Here is a 20,401-nt window from a genome sequence, read left to right as displayed (position 1 = left end):
CATGGTGGCTGGGCCTGGGTGGCGGGATAGGTAGTCCGCTGGGTTGTCAGCGCCTGCCCGGTATTGGACGTCTAGGTCGAACTGTTGTACTTGTAGTAGCCAGCACTCAATCCGGGGGGGGTGGTGCCGAGCCTCCGAAGATGGGAATGAGTGACTTGTGGTCAGATAGCACCTTCGCTGGGTGTCCTAAAATGTACACATGAAAGTGTATGCACCCCCAGATGATTGCTAACGCCTCTTTTTCGATATGGGCATCGTTTTTTTCTGTCTGCGTAAGTGCTCTGCTTGCGAATGCGATGGTGTAGACTGTTCCTTCCTTGTGCCTCTGTGTCAGCACAACCCATAGGCCTACCGGGCTGGCGTCGACAAGTAATTCCGTGGTGTGGTTGATGTCGAAAAACGCCATGGTGGTAACACTTGAAAGGGAGTCTTTAATCTTTTGTAATGCCTGTTCTTGAACAGCGCCCCACTGCCATGGAGCTTTCGCTTTTGTGAGTTCACATAGGGGGGCTGCGGTGGTGGCTAGATCGGGAATGAACCGACCACAGTAGGTGGCCATTCCTAGGAAGCTTCTGATTTCCGACGCCGTGGATGGGGCTTGAGCATTTTTTATGTCATTGACCTTGCAGGGGTCTGGGGAGGAACCCTGCTCATTGGAAACATAGCCGAAACAACAGAGTGATTTCTTTGCAAACTCACATTTTTCTTCGTGGAGTGTGAGCCTTGATTCCTCTAGTCGCTGGAGTGTCACTGCTAGCCGGGTGGTGTGTTCAACTTCTGTTTTTCCATAGACCAGGATGTCATCGCTGATGTTGGTCACTCCTGACAGGTCCTGGAGCACTCTGCGTATCTCGTTCTGAAAAACCTCTGCTGCAGAAGAAATGCCGAAGTTGAGGCGTCAGTAGCGTCGAAGGCCCAAGTGTGATGTGAAGGTGGTAATGTAACGTGATTCCTTGGCAAAGCAGATCTGGTGGTAGCCTGACCGAAGGTCATGCTTGCTGAAGACAGTTGCACCTGTTAGGTCTACGATCAGTTTGTCTATTGCTGGCGTGATATTTCTTCCCCATCCTATCGCTGCATTGGGGAGACGCATGTCAATGCATATGCTGACTGCATTTGGTTGTTTGGGTTTGGCTGTAACTACCATGGGGGAGACCCATGGGGTGGCTCCTGATGTCTTCTCAATGATTTTGAGGTCTTCCAATTTGCTGAGTTCGGCTTCAACTGCGGCTCTCATGTGGAATGGTACCCTCGTGTGCCTTACTGCCCTGGGTTCAACGGTCTGGTCAATGTGGAGTTTCACTGACCGGCCGTTGAGGCATCCGAAGCCGGTGAAGAGTTTCTTGTGTTTCTTGAGCAGGTGCTCTATGTCTTCAGGCTGGATGGCAAGGTTGAATTGGATGACTTCTAGGCGTTCAGCTGTGGTGCAGCTGAGCAGAGTCTCAATCCGGTGTCGACAACATGGATTTGTGTCTTGCAGCTGATGCCTCGGTGTGAGAGTGTCGTTTTGAAGTACCCTGCCACTGGGAGGGGCTTTTTGCATCCATAGGCGTAAAGAAGAACTGAGCGCTGTCGAAGCGTCAGCTTGGGCTCCAGTTTGGCAAACCTGGAGACAGTCATGACGTTCACGGTGGCCTGTGTCTATCATCATGGTAACAGGGATGTCTCCTACCAATATGGTGCATGTCGTGATCTGGTTCCCCTGTGGTTGTTGCTGTTTCCTGGTTTCACTGCCGAAATCATGTGTGCTCTCTCCTTCTTGTGGTTGTGGGTCCGCCTGTTCTGGTCAGGGGATGGCTCTCTACTGGATTGGTCGATCCATCGCTGCTGGGGCTGTCTGAGTTTTCGCCATCGATGGGGCCGGCGCGCCCACTTCAGCCGTATTGTGTCCCGCCAGTTTGTCTCTTCTGACACTGGGCTGGTCTCTCTGGGTGCCTTGTGTGTCTTCGGGCTCCCACGTCGTCTCTGTGTCGCGCGGTGTTCTCCCTGTGAGTAGTGTCTTTGGGCTGTGTGGAGCTAAGGCACACCGATGCATAATGATTCTCTTTTCCACATTTGTGGCACGTGGTGCCATATGCGGGCATGGGTTGTTTCTGCTGTGTTGTCCTCCGCACCATATGCAGTCCTTTGGTCTTGTGCTGGGTGGTCCTGCCCATGGCTTCTGTTGTCTCAGGGCATTGATCGTTGAGGCGTTGTTCTTTGAAAGGTAAGTGTCTAGGGGCAGGTGGCTTATGATGTGCTCCATTTCTGTCGCATACTCATCCGTTCTTTCTCGTAGTCGTCCCATGGCCAGGATGGTGTCGAGTGGGAGGTCTTCTTCTGCGAGGATGGGGTGTCTTAGTTTCTCAGAGGATGGCCCATGTATGACTTGTTGCCTCACTGAAAATTCCTCGTTCGGGAAGTCACACGATAGTGCCATTTCTCTCAGGCGGCTGTGAAAATCGTCTATATTCTCTTGCAGGCGTTGTCTGGCTTGGCTCATCTTAAACCTTTCAAAATCATGGCTGGCTTTTGGCTTGAATTTCTTTGTGAGAACGTCCTTGGCTGTTGCATAGTCGTCATCAGTGCCTCGGTTTGGTAGGGCATTGAAGATGCGAAGGGCCATCGTGCCTATGTTGAGCATGGGAAATGCCCTCTTCATTTCTTCGTCATCTATCTTGCGAGTGTGAGCTTGTTTGCATAGGCTTGGGGCCTTGGTAGCCAGTCTCTGGTTTGGGCTACGTGGTGCGCCCTTGATGCAGGGTTGCCGTTTATGTGTTTGGTGTGCCTCTTTGGCGCCCTTGTGGCCACGTGCTTTGGCAGAGTGCTTGATCAAATTGGGCCTTAGAAAACAATTTTGTTTTTTTGTTTTTTGGGCGCGAGCCGGCGCCTATGCTGAGGGAACCTTTGATGTGGATCGCGTGTGTGTGTGGCGGCTGGAGAGGGGGCGTTGTCCTTCTTTCCCCTCCTATCCTGAGCGCAGCGCACTTACTTTAGTGTCTTTTTTTTCCTCCGCTTCTCCCGGGCTTCCCATTCGTGTGGCGCGAGAAGCTCAGCAAGCCATGGGGTTGCCCGGGAGGCACGTTCGTTGGGCGGTTCTGCAATCCTGCCTCGTCGCCAGTGTGATTCCTAATCTCAGCCGCGGGGTAGGCTGGTGGGGGGGCGCTGCGCAGGCCCTGGCTTGCGCGCTGCAATGAGGCAATGGACACTGCTTGGTGGGGCACTGGAGCGGGAACTCCTGTTTGGCGGGATCCCGCTTCCCTTTATTTACTTGTTGACGTGACCGGGATCACGTGGACATCACAGACACCAGCTGCCTAAAATCTCAACATCTAAACAGAGATGATGGTAAGATCCTTCTCACGAAGCCCTTATTCACACAAGTGCTGTTTTAGCGCCCGGGAAACGAATGATGACAAAACTGTCTTATTTTACACTTCTCTATGACACTAAAGCCTCAGCATCCGCAACACGCCGGAGCATCCGCAGAAAGCAGAGTACAGCCAGTAAGTCGGGCTTCAAGAACCACAGAGAGAAAGCGGTAGAAATAACGTCATAAACACCATTGGCACGTTTACACCGTTTGATTCTGTTAATGATTCAAGTGTTATTTTAGTACCTGTGTTCCTTGTGCTCTAAAAGTAGGCAGGCTCGGCATGTCAGAACATCACACGTCTCACAGAAGAGCTTCATGGCTTCCTGGTTGTGAAGTGGACAGAACACGCAAAAGCCACTCGAGCAGCTTTCACTTCCTGTGGGAGAGAGAGAATCAAACCATTACATCTCATAGTGCATTTTCACCATTTAGGTCATCTGTTTCAAACGATTCGAATGACATGTTTAGAGACATTAGTTTCTTCAGTTTCTTTTTAGAACCTACAAAATATTACAAATCCACCGTTCTCTTCAGATCTGCCAAGAGTCATGCGGTTACATCTATATGGTCTTTTGAATTCTTTAATTTCACAACTACTGGACCTCCTACACAACTAGATGCAAATTAATTTGGCGATTTCAGGAAATACGTTTTTTTGTTTTGGTGTGTTTTTTGTTTAACTGTACTATGCAAGAAAATAAATAAAAGATAGGCACAGACTCCTGAGGCATACACTTAACACGCATATGCGAGTATGAAGAGGTGCAAATCACCAGGTCAGGTGCACAGGGCCATATTACTTGAAGGGGGACCTCTCAGGAGCCCTCCACAATAGCTGTGATGCCCCGTGGATGGCCCTTCCTTTGTGCCTACTATCGAAAATGGAGCCTTATACCATTTGCCGCACCACGAGTAAGTTTGAGTGGCCATAAGCAGAGGAGGCAAGACTGGTAGACACACCATCCTTAAGGGACACATACAAGTTGCACACCTTCTTTGCACAGAAAGCAACTCAGCACAGAGCTCTTTCAAGCAGTGTGCAAAATCACCAACTTTTCTTAGAGGTCAGTCTAGTCACTGCTGTTGTACTGGGAATGACCAGTACCATTTCATAGGTCCCTGTACCTCTGTACTGATTAGTAGGGTGCCGGTATATACATTGTAGATTGAATACACATTTGTTATGCATTTACTAACACATTGTGTGCAGAGGGAACTGCTCCAAAGTGTAGGCATGATTTGGATTTAAATAGTGCAAACCTAGCTGGCTTGCAACGGGGCGCTGCACACAGAGGCTGCACCTGACGGTAACAAGTAGGGGTGAAGGGTTAGCAGAGGAGCTGGGATCGACAGGGAGAGCACAAGATGGGGGAAGCTCCACAGGGAGTGAATTAAGGCTGAGTGGAGCAATCAGTGATTGGCTAGAAGTTCTTTAACTAGTAGTCCTTTGAGGTTGTTCCTGAAGAGAAGGATTGAAGGAGTCATTCTTAACAGTATTGGTATCTTGTTGCACAGACAGGGTGCATAGCAGGAAAAGGCCTGTTTTCAAGCAGGGAGAGTGGTGATTTCTTTGTAACTGCTTTGTAGATGATGCGGGCTGTGTTGAACATGGTGTGTGCTTGAAGCCGTAGCCAGTGCAGCCCCTTTAGGATAGGGGTGATGTAGTTCAACTTTAATTATCCTGTGCAGAAGCACACTCGACAGCTTCCAGAGAGGCAAAGGTAGAATCTTGAGCAACTGTGAATATATCGTCCAGGTGGTAGATGATCAGGGTTTTGACAACGGTTCTGGATCTCAGGGCAGGGTCGAAAGGCTTAACGTTGCAGAGGAGCACACGCTGGTACATGTTGCTTGTATTTTCTTGGCAATATGTGTTTTGAATCAGGGGACAGTTGATGATAAAGACAAGACATTTTGGACTGTGTGGTGCTTGGTGGGATTTCCCAGGAGAATGAACTTAATCTTTTTGAGTATGATTTGATGGAAAGGAGTTCTCCTGGAGGATCCGTGTAGAGGTTGAAGGGGAGAGGATGGAGCATTGTGGAACATTGTGCAACTTCACAGATTAGTGGATGGAGAGGATGGAGCATTGTGGAACATTCTGGAGCTGTTCAGGTTAGTGGGCAATGCCACAATCTGTCTGGGACCATCTGAACTAGTTGGCTGTTGAAGTGTCAGGAGATGAAACCACAAAAACAAAAAGAAGTAGAACTGCTACCTTCCAGGTTTATACCCAATTTTTATCAATAAATGAAAGTGGGGGAGCCTGGTATAATTATACTAATGGATTAAATCCGTAAGTTAGTAACCCATAAGGTCTGTCCAGAAAGAAGAAAGGTCAAATAAGGAAACTCACACGTGTCAAAGGTTGTGAACATACAAGGTTTATGTTAAGACAAAAAAACATCAAAGAAACACAATTTGTAAACAATGTGTATGAGACAAATTACAATAATCTAAACAACGAATAACTTGGTGGGGTACATGAGAAAATCAAAAAAACATATTTGGAAGCGATATATATGGGACAAATTTCTATATCTAGACAACAATAGCTTAATAAGGTGCATGAAAGAAATACCCATTCAGGCCTTTTAGTGTTTGCTGAATGGAGAGTATTTAGGCGTGAAATATTCACAAATGATTGTATGGTTCTGAGTTTTAGAACATGTTCCATCTATGATACATGTGGGAATCGAAAAGATTTATTGGACCTGTAGCTATATAGGTCCTGGAGTTACTTAGGGAGATGCTTCTATACAAGGAAGCATCTCATCTTGCAGGTGCCAACGTGGCAGGGGGAACTGGGTCAGCTTGTGAAATACAAATGCTGGCCTAAGGATGTTGGTAAAATGAGTACTAATCAGACATATGGATCAATACAGCCCCCTTGCACATAGTACACGTTTTGGCGGAAAAATTATCCCATTTGGAAATGCTTCGAGGGATACATTTTGTTCTACGTGAACCGCCTTCATCAGGGCGAGTGGGTGGCCCCTGTAGCAAGAAGATAAAAATAAAGAAAAAAAAGGAAAAAACAAAAGGAGAGAATCAAAGTCAAGTCCTTATGTATCGAGACCCTAATTCTTTCTGGACATCACTGGGTTAAATAAGTAACAACAATTAAATTGTGCAACAAACCGAATGTTTGAATTCATAAGAAACCTAAGTTTAATAGGTGGGCAATCCTAAAAATCAATTACGTAAATGCAAGAGATTGCAACTGTAATCTGTCTGTAGTGGTTGGAAGACATGCCTAACTCACCACAGAAACCTTGAGGTTAATCTCACTGTGAGGCAGGCACTCCTTGTGGGCCGGACCAGTCAAACCGCACCGTGTGTTGCTTGGTTGATGAGAAAGTGGCTGGATTTAGTCCACAAAAATGGATAATGCAGGGAACATCATTCTGTGCAGAAAAAGCAAGAGACAAAACAGTGTCATAGCACTGTCAATTACGTGTGCTAAAGAAAGCTCAATGGGTTCTGTAAGGTGTGCTGGGTTAGGAGAATCCTAAGCAAAGATGGAGAGGAGTATGTTTGTATTGGTGGTGTAGTATCTGTTCGTCCCCATGTAGGGACGTTACGTATATGAGCATAGGCGGTACCTGGGCTGGAGGTGGCTATCACCCTAGGTGTGTGAATGTCGCTCATACGGATGTGTGAGGCGGGACTTTATTTGTGCCAGCACCCGGCCTGGAGCAGACAGTAGCCGTCCCAGGCCGGTTGCTAATGGCTCCTATGTGTATGGGCGAAAAGAGCCCTTGGCGCCCGATCCGAATTTTGTGGTCGTGTGGTGAGCTAATAACTAAGGCACGAAATTTAAATAAATACCTGTGGAGTGATGCTGAAGGCACTCCCAAATTGGTGCCTGTCTGAACGTAAGTCTCCAGATATCCCAGGCGGTGCTGGAGTGAGCGCTCAAGCGTGCGATGCTTGTAGTCTGGTGGGCTTCTGCAGACTGAAAGCATTCGTCTTGTGGGCGTGTTTATAACGTCCTGGAGGTGTGTGGGAGCTGGCCAATCAGCTCGTAGAGCGTGTTGTGTCCTGATTGGTGGATGCATCAGGAATGCGGAACCGACTCTAGAAAATCCGCTGTGTGAACGGGCGGAGTTACCTACTGGGGCCGGTGCTGGGAGTTCGAAAGAGGAAAGACAGAGAGTGGCGTGGAGTCCGAATTGGCCCGGATGGAAATGCCCTGTGCTGTCACTGTACTGCGCTGACGAAGGTACAGGGAGAGGGCGCCTGGGCGTCCAATTTTGCAAAAATGACTCAGGTGGGTCAGAGTGGGCCGGTACTCCAATCGAGGCAGGCCAGAGTCCGCCTGATTGATTGCCCGTGTCACGTTAAATGATCGGGGGGTGCTGCATGTGGGTGCACCCTGTTGTTAAAAAACAGGACGGTGTGATCAAAAAGTGTCATACCCCGGGGGAGAGCTCTAATGGTGGAGCAGGGTATGGAGTAGAGGTTTTTGTATACGAATTAAAGATAATTAAGACAGTGTCTGCTAACTATGCGCTGGTAAGTGGCCACCGTGGCATAATTAGCAAATACGTAGATCAAGTATCTTCATTCATGTCTCTGATGGGTGTTTCTCTGGGAAATGCACGGGTAAGGAGTGTAGGGCGGACCATTCTCTCCCTTTTAATATGGGAAAATTTGTTGTTCATTAAGGCCATGTTGTACCGAGTCCAGTCTGTGGATCCACCTACATTCAAGGTCTAAGAGTCTGCCTTGGATGTTGGGGCCATGGCGCACTCTTTCAAGGACCCACCATTTGATGTCTTGGGTGGTGTGCTTTTTGTCCATGTAGTGTTGTACCAAAGGTGATATGAGATTTTTACACCGGATCCGTGACCGGTGTTCAGAAATCCGTGTGCCAATCTTGCGCATGGTTTGCCCGACATAGCGTAACTTGCAAGGACATTCTATGCAATAAACCACTTGGTTGGTTTTGCAATTAGAAATGTCTTTAAGAGCCCAGGTTTTTTGTCCCACTTGGAAATGTTGTATTTTGGATGTAAATTGACAAACCGAGCAGGACCCACATGGGTAGTGTCCTTTTAGTGGTCTTAAGTTCCACAAATTGCTTTGAGATGGTCTCTTGATATACATAGAGTGCACTAAGTGCTCTCTGATGTTCCGTGCTCTCTTGAATGCAAATCGGGGTGTTTGTTGATCAGGGAGACATAGTCTGGCAATGGGCCAGTACTTGTGAATGATCTGTTTGACCTGGAAAGCATGCTGGCCGTGTGTTATCACCCATGTGATTTGGTCTTGAGATTCCTCTCTAATTTTGGGGGTAAGGAGTGAATCCCGGCAGGTAAAGCGTGCCCTCTTCAAAGATCTGGACACCAGCTTCCTGGGGTAGCCCCTTTCCAGCAGTCTCTTGCTTAGTAACTCAGCATCATGGTAGAAGTCATTTAGGGCTGTGCAGTTCCTAACCAAACGGAGGGATTGTCCGTATGGTAAGTTTTCTTTAATGTGCTTAGGGTGGTCACTCTGGAAATGGAGGAGGGTGTTACGGTCAGTTGGTTTGCGAAAAGTGTTACAAATTAATCTACCCTGATTGTATCCAATCGTCAGGTCCAAAAAATTGATCCTGGTATCACTGTGTTCCATTGTAAACTGTTTGTCTGTGCTGCAAGTGTTCAGCCAGACAAAAAAGTTTTGTAATGTGTCCTCTGTTCCTTTCCATAAGCAAATAACGTCATCAATATATCGGCGCCATTGTTTAATATTGTTTTTCCAAGGGTTGATCGTATTATGGATAAAATTCTTTTCAAATTTGGCCATAAATAAGATGGCCAAACTTGGGGCAAATGCCGCCCCCATGGCTGTCCCCTTAATTTGCAAGTAAAACTGTTTGTCAAATTCAAAGAAATTCTTACAGAGGGCAAGTGTCATTAGTTCAATGATGAATTCGGGTGGAGCCTTAGTCTCTCTATTAGTTTCAACAAGATATTCATATACGCAATCAATCGCGGCTTGTTGAGGAATGCTGGTATATAACGACTTGATGTCAAGAGTGACTAACAAATTTTTTTGAGGGTCAAATTCTAAATTTTCGAACATCTGAATTGTGTGCATCATGTCTCTAATATAAGATTCTGTGGTGATGCTGATAGGTTTGAGGAAATAGTCCACAAACTTGCATAGTGGCTCTAGAATGGATCCGCACCCTGACACAATGGGTCTGCCGGGAGGGTTGGTGGAGTTTTTGTGGATCTTGGGTAGTGCGTATAGGCAGGGAGTTCTGCCTCCTGTAGTGGTCAGAAAATCAGATTCCTTCTCCGTAATCCAATCTCTTTCAAGAGCAAAGGAGACCATCTCAGCGATTTCAGCCGTCAGGTCCTTCGTGGGATCTTTTTTTAAAAGTTTGTAGCTTTGTGTATCGTTGAGAAGGTCCATAACCATGTGGAAATATTGTTCAGAGTGCATTATAACAATTCCGCCCCCTTTGTCGGCGGGTTTGATAACTAACTCAGATTTTTTAGCTAGTGTATCTAGGGCTTCTCTTTCTGCTCGTGTAATATTTTGTTGTCTGTGGTTATGATTTCTTTTGCTCAGGCTTCTGAGGTCACGTAATACGCATCTTTCAAAAGTGAGAAGGTCCGAAGGGACTTGGTTCTCAGAGGGTGAGAAAGAAGACTTGGGATGTAGCCCTGTGTCATTTGGATCTTCATTTGTTTCATGTTCGTTAAAAAAGGTACGTAATCTGACGGTCCGTAAGAACCGACGTATCTCCATCTCGGTGTTATACCAATCTGTGTTTCCGGATGGTACAAATGATAAACCCTTCGTAAGGACTGAAATTTGTGTGGCAGTTAGTTGGGCATTGGCTAAATTGAAAATGGGTAAGTCCTGGTCGGCCGTATGGTTTATCTCCTCCGTCGTCTCGGACGTCTGTATTGGCCTTGGAAACCTGGATTCCAAGGTGGAGGGCCCCATCTGCCCCCTCCTCGTCCTAAAAAAGGGGGTTGGAAGGGTGGTGGGGGATAGTTATGTGGTTGGGCTTGGCCAAATGGGTTAAATGGGTACGGGTTATAGTTAGGGTTAGAGTTCCCACTGGATGAACTACTGCTTGATCCGGAGAAGGATACCCCCCTTCTTTTGGCTTTCTGATTGCCTGATTGTGTTCCTCCTAATTGGTTCGATTTATTGCAATATCCTTCTGTGGTATAAGGATAAATTAATTCTGTTTTAAATTCTTGAATGTCTTTCTGTAGTTTATTAGTTTTTTTGTTCACAGTATTTGTTTTGAAAATGGCAAATTGTTTGTTAATTGCTTCGATTTGATTTTTGGCGTCTATAATGAGTGCGCTATTTGCAAATTTTCTCTCTTCGTCGTCCAGTGTCTTTTGTAGGTCCAAACTGACTCTTTGTGCTGTTGTGATTGTTAGGACCATTAGGTCCCTGCTACACTTGGTTGCAATGTAGCTAAAGTTCGTGGTGTATTCTTTGTCCTCAAGGAACAAGCAAGGTTCATTCCTAACAACTAGTCCCGTAGGGATGATACTAGCTCGTAGATACTCCTTCAGGAAGTGTCCGTGTAATTCAATCCTAAACACCTTTTTTTTGAGTTTCAGGAGATCGTCTCCTGTGCTGGTGGGGGGCCCAGATATATTGGGCCCAGTAGGATCAAAAAAAGATGGTCCTGATAATAGGTCTGATGTCTGTTCCTCTGTATAGCTTAAAGTGGCACTTTCTGCCATTATATGTGCCTAATTTGCTGTATGATGGCCTAGTGGGGAGTGCCCACCCTCTCAGGTGGAGATTCTGTATACCTATGAGTCAAGGTGAGGAATTGCCCAAATTTTGTGCACTGGACAAGGAATATTTCTAGGGCAGTGCTCGCAAGGGTAATAGTATAGCCAAATTAATTTGGTCGGTCTTAAGGATTGTATACCCAACGTCACCGAACCGAAAGAAACAACCTAGGGTTGTCTAAATAGCAATATATATTCTAAGGGCTTCGGTGTGCCCAGGGTGACTAGTAGCAGACTCAGGCATCAAAGATACAAAAACAAAAAGAAGTAGAACTGCTACCTTCCAGGTTTATACCCAATTTTTATCAATAAATGAAACAAATGAAAGTGGGGGAGCCTGGTATAATTATACTAATGGATTAAATCCCTAAGTTAGTAACCCATAAGGTCTGTCCAGAAAGAAGAAAGGTCAAATAAGGAAACTCACACGTGTCAAAGGTTGTGAACATACAAGGTTTATGTTGAGACAAAAAAACATCAAAGAAACACAATTTGTAAACAATGTGTATGAGACAAATTACAATAATCTAAACAACGAATAACTTGGTGGGGTACATGAGAAAATCAAAAAAACATATTTGGAAGCGATATATATGGGACAAATTTCTATATCTAGACAACAATAGCTTAATAAGGTGCATGAAAGAAATACCCATTCAGGCCTTTTAGTGTTTGCTGAATGGAGAGTATTTAGGCGTGAAATATTCACAAATGATTGTATGGTTCTGAGTTTTAGAACATGTTCCATCTATGATACATGTGGGAATCGAAAAGATTTATTGGACCTGTAGCTATATAGGTCCTGGAGTTACTTAGGGAGATGCTTCTATACAAGGAAGCATCTCATCTTGCAGGTGCCAACGTGGCAGGGGGAACTGGGTCAGCTTGTGAAATACAAATGCTGGCCTAAGGATGTTGGTAAAATGAGTACTAATCAGACATATGGATCAATACAGCCCCCTTGCACATAGTACACGTTTCGGCGGAAAAATTATCCCATTTGGAAATGCTTCTGAGGGATACATTTTGTTCTACGTGAACCGCCTTCATCAGGGCGAGTGGGTGGCCCCTGTAGCAAGAAGATAAAAATAAAGAAAAAAAAGGAAAAAACAAAAGGAGAGAATGAAAGTCAAGTCCTTATGTATCGAGACCCTAATTCTTTCTGGACATCACTGGGTTAAATTAGTAACAACAATTAAATTGTGCAACGAACCGAATGTTCGAATTCATAAGAAACCTAAGTTTAGTAGGTGGGCAATCCTAAAAATCAATTACGTAAATGCAAGAGATTGCAACTGTAATCTGTCTGTAGTGGTTGGAAGACATGCCTAACTCACCACAGAAACCTTGAGGTTAATCTCACTATGAGGCAGGCACTCCTTGTGGGCCGGACCAGTCAAACCGCACCGTGTGTTGCTTGGTTGATGAGAAAGTGGCTGGATTTAGTCCACAAAAATGGATAATGCAGGGAACATCATTCTGTGCAGAAAAAGCAAGAGACAAAACAGTGTCATAGCACTGTCAATTACGTGTGCTAAAGAAAGCTCAATGGGTTCTGTAAGGTGTGCTGGGTTAGGAGAATCCTAAGCAAAGATGGAGAGGAGTATGTTTGTATTGGTGGTGTAGTATCTGTTCGTCCCCATGTAGGGACGTTACGTATATGAGCATAGGCGGTACCTGGGCTGGAGGTGGCTATCACCCTAGGTGTGTGAATGTCGCTCATACGGATGTGTGAGGCGGGACTTTATTTGTGCCAGCACCCGGCCTGGAGCAGACAGTAGCCGTCCCAGGCCGGTTGCTAATGGCTCCTATGTGTATGGGCGAAAAGAGCCCTTGGCGCCCGATCCGAATTTTGTGGTCGTGTGGTGAGCTAATAACTAAGGCACGAAATTTAAATAAATACCTGTGGAGTGATGCTGAAGGCACTCCCAAATTGGTGCCTGTCTGAACGTAAGTCTCCAGATATCCCAGGCGGTGCTGGAGTGACTGCTCAAGCGTGCGATGCTTGTAGTCTGGTGGGCTTCTGCAGACTGAAAGCATTCGTCTTGTGGGCGTGTTTATAACGTCCTGGAGGTGTGTGGGAGCTGGCCAATCAGCTCGTAGAGCGTGTTGTGTCCTGATTGGTGGATGCATCAGGAATGCGGAACCGACTCTAGAAAATCCGCTGTGTGAACGGGCAGAGTTACCTACTGGGGCCGGTGCTGGGAGTTCGAAAGAGGAAAGACAGAGAGTGGCGTGGAGTCCGAATTGGCCCGGATGGAAATGCCCTGTGCTGTCACTGTACTGCGCTGACGAAGGTACAGGGAGAGGGCGCCTGGGCGTCCAATTTTGCAAAAATGACTCAGGTGGGTCAGAGTGGGCCGGTACTCCAATCGAGGCAGGCCAGAGTCCGCCTGATTGATTGCCCGTGTCACGTTAAATGATCGGGGGGTGCTGCATGTGGGTGCACCCTGTTGTTAAAAAACTGGACGGTGTGATCAAAAAGTGTCATACCCCGGGGGAGAGCTCTAATGGTGGAGCAGGGTATGGAGTAGAGGTTTTTGTATACGAATTAAAGATAATTAAGACACGTGAGTGTCTGCTAACTATGCGCTGGTAAGTGGCCACTGTGGCATAATTAGCAAATACATAGATCAAGTATCTTCATTCATGTCTCTGATGAGTGTTTCTCTGGGAAATGCACGGGTAAGGAGTGTAGGGCGGACCATTCTCTCCCTTTTAATATGGGAAAATGTGTTGTTCATTAAGGCCATGTTGTACCGAGTCCAGTCTGTGGATCCACCTACATTCAAGGTCTAAGAGTCTGCCTTGGATGTTGGGGCCATGGCGCACTCTTTCAAGGACCCACCATTTGATGTCTTGGGTGGTGTGCTTTTTGTCCATGTAGTGTTGTACCAAAGGTGATATGAGATTTTTACACCGGATCCGTGACCGGTGTTCAGAAATCCGTGTGCCAATCTTGCGCATGGTTTGCCCGACATAGCGTAACTTGCAAGGACATTCTATGCAATAAACCACTTGGTTGGTTTTGCAATTAGAAATGTCTTTAAGAGCCCAGGTTTTTTGTCCCACTTGGAAATGTTGTATTTTGGACGTAAATTGACAAACCGAGCAGGACCCACATGGGTAGTGTCCTTTTAGTGGTCTTAAGCTCCACAAATTGCTTTGAGATGGTCTCTTGATATACATAGAGTGCACTAAGTGCTCTCTGATGTTCCGTGCTCTCTTGAATGCAAATCGGGGTGTTTGTTGATCAGGGAGACATAGTCTGGCAATGGGCCAGTACTTGTGAATGATCTGTTTGACCTGGAAAGCATGCTGGCCGTGTGTTATCACGCATGTGATTTGGTCTTGAGATTCCTCTCTAATTTTGGGGGTAAGGAGTGAATCCCGGCAGGTAAAGCGTGCCCTCTTCAAAGATCTGGACACCAGCTTCCTGGGGTAGCCCCTTTCCAGCAGTCTCTTGCTTAGTAACTCAGCATCATGGTAGAAGTCATTTAGGGCTGTGCAGTTCCTACGCAAATGGAGGAATTGTCCGTATGGTAAGTTTTCTTTAATGTGCTTAGGGTGGTCACTCTGGAAATGGAGGAGGGTGTTACGGTCAGTTGGTTTGCAAAAAGTGTTACAAATTAATCTACCCTGATTGTATCCAATCGTCAGGTCCAAAAAATTGATCCTGGTATCACTGTGTTCCATTGTAAATTGTATGTCTGTGCTGCAAGTGTTCAGCCAGACAAAAAAGTTTTGTAATGTGTCCTCTGTTCCTTCCCATAAGCAAATAACGTCATCAATATATCAGCGCCATTGTTTAATATTGTTTTTCCAAGGGTTGATCGTATTATGGATAAAATTCTTTTCAAATTTGGCCATAAATAAGATGGCCAAACTTGGGGCAAATGCCGCCCCCATGGCTGTCCCCTTAATTTGCAAGTAAAACTGTTTGTCAAATTCAAAGAAATTCTTACAGAGGGCAAGTGTCATTAGTTCAATGATGAATTCGGGTGGAGCCTTAGTCTCTCTATTAGTTTCAACAAGATATTCATATACGCAATCAATCGCGGCTTGTTGAGGAATGCTGGTATATAACGACTTGATGTCAAGAGTGACTAACAAATTTTTTTGAGGGTCAAATTCTAAATTTTCGAACATCTGAATTGTGTGCATCGTGTCTCTAATATAAGATTCTGTGGTGATGCTGATAGGTTTGAGGAAATAGTCCACAAACTTGCATAGTGGCTCTAGAATGGATCCGCACCCTGACACAATGGGTCTGCCGGGAGGGTTGGTGGAGTTTTTGTGGATCTTGGGTAGTGCGTATAGGCAGGGAGTTCTGCCTCCTGTAGTGGTCAGAAAATCAGATTCCTTCTCCGTAATCCAATCTCTTTCAAGAGCAAAGGAGACCATCTCAGCAATTTCAGCCGTCAGGTCCTTCGTGGGATCTTTTTTTAAAAGTTTGTAGCTTTGTGTATCGTTGAGAAGGTCCATAACCATGTGGAAATATTGTTCAGAGTGCATTATAACAATTCCGCCCCCTTTGTCGGCGGGTTTGATAACTAACTCAGATTTTTTAGCTAGTGTATCTAGGGCTTCTCTTTCTGCTCGTGTAATATTTTGTTGTCTGTGGTTATGATTTCTTTTGCTCAGGCTTCTGAGGTCACGTAATACGCATCTTTCAAAAGTGAGAAGGTCCGAAGGGACTTTGACTTGAAACCACTGCAGGACTGTACCATGAAAGACTGTGTGTGCAGTGATAATCTTGAGGGGGGCTTTATCGTCAACTTCATAGAAAGCAGCAGAGTGGTCAAGTGGGATGAGTTAGCAGGCATTTCCTTTCTCAAGCAACTGTCATTCCTCATCAATAACGTGTATGGTGGCATTCTATGTGCTGCATCATGGTCAGAAACGCGAATTATAGTTTTGCAGGAGATTGTGCTGAGTGATCATTTTGAAAAACGTTATGATGATGGTCTTTTCAATCAATGTTCCCAAGGAGGGGTAAATGCGTTCTGGGGCGATGATCGGCCTAGTCATCCGGGATGAGTGTGGGTTATTCTGGCAGAGGGAGGATCTATCCCATTCTCTGTTCATCTGGGAAGGTACACTGTGTGTGAGAGGCCAGATGAAGTTGAGAAATTGTGTGCATTCTTCACCTATGATGACCTTCACAATGGAGGAGGGAAAGATGTCTTCTTTGAAGCTGGTGAATTTGAGGGCTGCAAATGTGTGGCCCATGTCTTCTGGTGTAACTGTCCTGCATTTGATCCTTTTGATGTGTTCCAGGCTGGCATATATAGTACATGAAAACATTGTTGATGACATTGCATTTGTCATTAGAGTGTTGGGGCACTGACAGGGGGTTGATGCAGTGTTTCATGGCTTGGAAGAACAATCTGCTCTTGTTGGATGCTTCTAAGATGGTTGTTGTGTAGTAGCTTTCATTGGTTGAGTCCATGCATGCTAAACCGAGTGCTCTCATTCTGATTTGATTTGATTTGATATTTATAACAAGCATATCCATCCAGAGCCAAGCAGGGAACCTGCATCTAGGTGCAGATGTTTCGTTCCTCTAGCCTATGAAAAAAACATTACAGCAGAAAAAGAATATCAATCATTAGCATCTCTTTAGGTTTGAAAGACTCTTTTAATGGGTTCAAGCAGTCCCTCCAATAACACCTACACGAACTGATCTTTTTGTGTAGGGTTAGACGTTTGTAATATTAACTAAAGCAGACTGTATTCTGACCATTTTTATATTTCCGGTGGCACATGTGACGTTCACGATTGAAAAATAAACCAAATGACAGTGCCTTGGTTATGTGGGGCATGCCCCCGTAAACACGCAGAAGAAAGAAAAACTGAGCAAAATGGCATTGATTTCATGAGGGGCTCGTAACTATTGCCCCAGGAGCTTCTTACCAGTCAGGGCCCATCCATTTGACATGTAAATCATTATTTCCACTAAACATTCTAGGGGCCTTGGTGAAAGTGGCGTGAGAGCTTCTGGGATATCCTAACCTAACAAGCAGCTGCTATTATAATGATATCCATGGTAGCTACGATTTAAATGTCAAGGCCTCACAGTACTCGATATACAATGATCTTGGGAAGGACGCAACTGGCTGGAATTGAAGGGGTACAGTGAAGGCCTGGGGTAAGTGGAACTTTGAAAATTACAAACGCTGATTTTTTAACGAAATATCAATAAGATAAATGATCATCTGAAATAAACCTTCTGTCTAATTAATTGACACAAATAAAATACTTGTGTTTTAATTAAGGCGGTGAGTATATTTTGATATACCTGATGGCTGAGTCTTGCTTACATTTGTCGCTACTAAGAACAAAGTCATAACACAGGCAAGAAAGGCATATTGAGCTATTTTAGGGGGCTTAATTCTGATGTCCAGTAAGCAATCGCGGGCATGAATGTGTCAGCTTGCCCATGCTCTTGTGATTTTCATTTGTATTTGTTAATTTATAACGCACTTATACCAGCAGTGGTTTGCAAGCATGGGATCGGGATTCGAGCCACTGTTGCGCTGCGTTGTCTTGCTGCCAAGACAAACGGGTTGCCCCTGAGCTATCCTTCTTCCCCTGTGGTCAAAGTCACAGGACCATATCCTACCAGGCCTTGCACTGCATGCCTGCAACGAGTCCACTGAGATTTGCTGTGACAGTCGACATAACAAACATGGCGGCTCTTATTAACAAAGTGTCCCGTTTTCCAGGACAAACTTTTGCCAAGCCTCGTATAAATGTAAAAGCAGTTCTGTTGTTAAAGGGTTTTTTATTTAAACGTGAACACCAGCACTTAGTGCCTGGACATGCCATGGTCCAAAAACATTTCTCTTCGACAGAGGCTTTGACAAGGTTGTTCCTGGATGGACAGAGAGGACCTCGGTAACATCATCTCTTCTGCTAGCGTTGAAGTGGTAGTACCAGGCATATACAATATATAAACGTTCTGCAGTTGTTTAGTCTACACGATATTTAAAGTGTACAGTTTGGTTGTGACATTTTGATCACAGCAGTAATATATGTTATGGAGAGGGGCTTTGCAAGGGACTGTCAAGGGGGAATGAGGTTGGCAGAGGTGAATGAAAATGGTGGTGGAAGACTAACCATTATAAAAGAAAACAGAACGATGACATTCAACAAATGGGAGAAAAGAAAAGGAAAAAAGGTCACAGTCTAAAGTCATTTTAATATAGTCGTGCGAAACTCATCCATAGAAAACGCATTGGAAAAAAATGTCCCATTCTGTCAGAGAACGGAAAATATCAGAAGTGAGAAATGTAAATTACAACATTAAATCCCCTCCCGAGAGTCGGACATTTATTTTTACAGAAAAATAATGTGTTCATGAGAATTTAAGATGTTCCTTTCAATGGTCAATCTCAATAGCACAAGGTACAATTCCAACTCTCATCATCATCACGTGGTTTAGGCTTGGTTTGTTGCAGGACCACAAAAGACAACATGTCTGAATGATCATAATCATGTTCCTGAAAATGTATCACTACTCGGTAGTGTTGGTCCACGTTCTTAATCATCATTACAGTACTTGGGAGTGACATTTGTAGGTAGTGCTTTCATATCGCTCGAAATGATTGTCTCAGCGATTCAAAAGAGCGGGAGAAATCTCCAATTAAGATGGTGACCTTGGTCAGCAGTGAGCTGCAGCAATCCTGTACCACTCGTAAAGATGGCAGCTGCCGAAACCACTGTCCAAAAGCTGCCCATGGAGCAATTAGAAAACAAATCAAAGCCTCCCTCAATATCGGATTCGTTGTTTTCCTGTTTTCATTCATAAATGAATCCAAAGCTTTTGTGAATGTGGGCAAAGTGCAGTCAGCTATTCTGTAAAACGATATGGACCCTAGCACTTGCTAAAATGTTTCTCTATAATGTATATAATTGTAAAATCAGGTGCTACTTAAAAAAATAAATATTCAACAGTACATGAGCAGAATACATACCTAGTTATATATCTGCACATTGTTTCAAGGAACGAAGAAAGGGCAGCGGTAAATACTTTTGCCTCTGCTGTAGAAAGCAGGTCTGTTGTAGGCAGAGCAGCATGGGAGGAAAAAACAAAGTGATCTTGCTCCCTGAAATTTGCAGCGGAAGCATTGTGACAAAGGGCCCATGATGTCTCCAGTGAGATTACATGTTACACTGCATGTGGAGACAGACCTTCTGTATCATTAAACCAACATAGTGCATATTGGATGTGCATGTAGGCACACGAAAACATAACTGTTACAATTCAGCATGTGCATGGCCTTAAAGCTACAGATCCTATCCTTCTTCCAAACTTCAGTGCGAATCTCTCCGTATTTACAAATCAAGCAATGTTCATACCTAAAGACATCTTAAGGCCTCTGTTATGTCTCTTGTTTTACTATTCTTTTTGCTCTCAAAGGAACTGTGTACTAAAATGTAATTTTTGTTTGGCAATCTCTTAAAAGAAACATTAGCAACTTGTCCCACAATAATGTCCATAGCAGGATCACGAAGGAGGACATTCCAATGTTTCTCAACAATTTCACAGATCTGTTTTGATTGGTTACTAAATTGCATGAGAAGGCATCCGAGATATTGATCTACTGCCCTCTCTAATGGTTCATTCCTGCAGGTTGGCCCTTCTCACTTTGTGCAGAGCGTTGCAGAGACGCCCCGAATACCCAGGTGTTCTGAAGCTCGTACACATATTCTCTGACTGCAAAGCAGAGTCCTCACTACAAGTTCTTCTTAAAACCCACCATAGGGGGCACTACATTTGTGTGGTGGATGATGCACAATAAATGTATATGAGCTATATAGTCCATTTGGCTGGTTATTTATAGACAGGTGATATTCCTTCTGGACCGTTCATATATGATTTTTCAATGAATCACATCCAGATATGTTCAAAACTCATCTCTTACTTGTGCATTCCTCTTCTGTAAGATGAGCGCATCATCACTGTAGCTTAACCACATCAGATATTAGTTGACTAACAGTTATTCTATTCTCATCCGTCAAGGTCCATGTGGACTCCCACCAGCCAACCACAGGCGGGAGAAAAACATGGTGGCTTTTATTGACATATTAATTTACAGGGAGTGTCCCAAGTTCTTGCTGACACATGAAAACTAGGAACAATCCATGTAATCACGTTCATTCCACACAATTCCAATGCTGCAATCCCTGTTGGCATTGGAAAGCCACACTGAAACTTCATTCGAAAATTACCTGTACAGAATACGCCCAACGCTAATGAGAATCTTTTACGCAA

The 20,401-nt window shown here is 44.8% G+C and overlaps 1 protein-coding gene across 1 annotated transcript in view; it reads right to left on the bottom strand.

Annotated features, from left to right (window-relative positions):
- Positions 1 to 20,401, bottom strand: part of TRIM66 (tripartite motif containing 66) — a 482,967-nt gene that overhangs the window by 319,004 nt on the left and 143,562 nt on the right. The window contains exon 3 of the mRNA XM_069623711.1: positions 3,599 to 3,731. Coding sequence (XP_069479812.1) covers positions 3,599 to 3,731 — 133 coding nt within the window. The remainder of the gene's footprint in view (positions 1 to 3,598; positions 3,732 to 20,401) is intronic.

This window comes from Ambystoma mexicanum, chromosome 11 (genome assembly GCF_040938575.1).
Source record: "Ambystoma mexicanum isolate Mex_15411 chromosome 11, UKY_AmexF1_1, whole genome shotgun sequence".
Taxonomy (NCBI): Eukaryota; Metazoa; Chordata; class Amphibia; order Caudata; family Ambystomatidae; genus Ambystoma; species Ambystoma mexicanum.
This window is presented reverse-complemented; position numbering and strand designations above follow the sequence as displayed.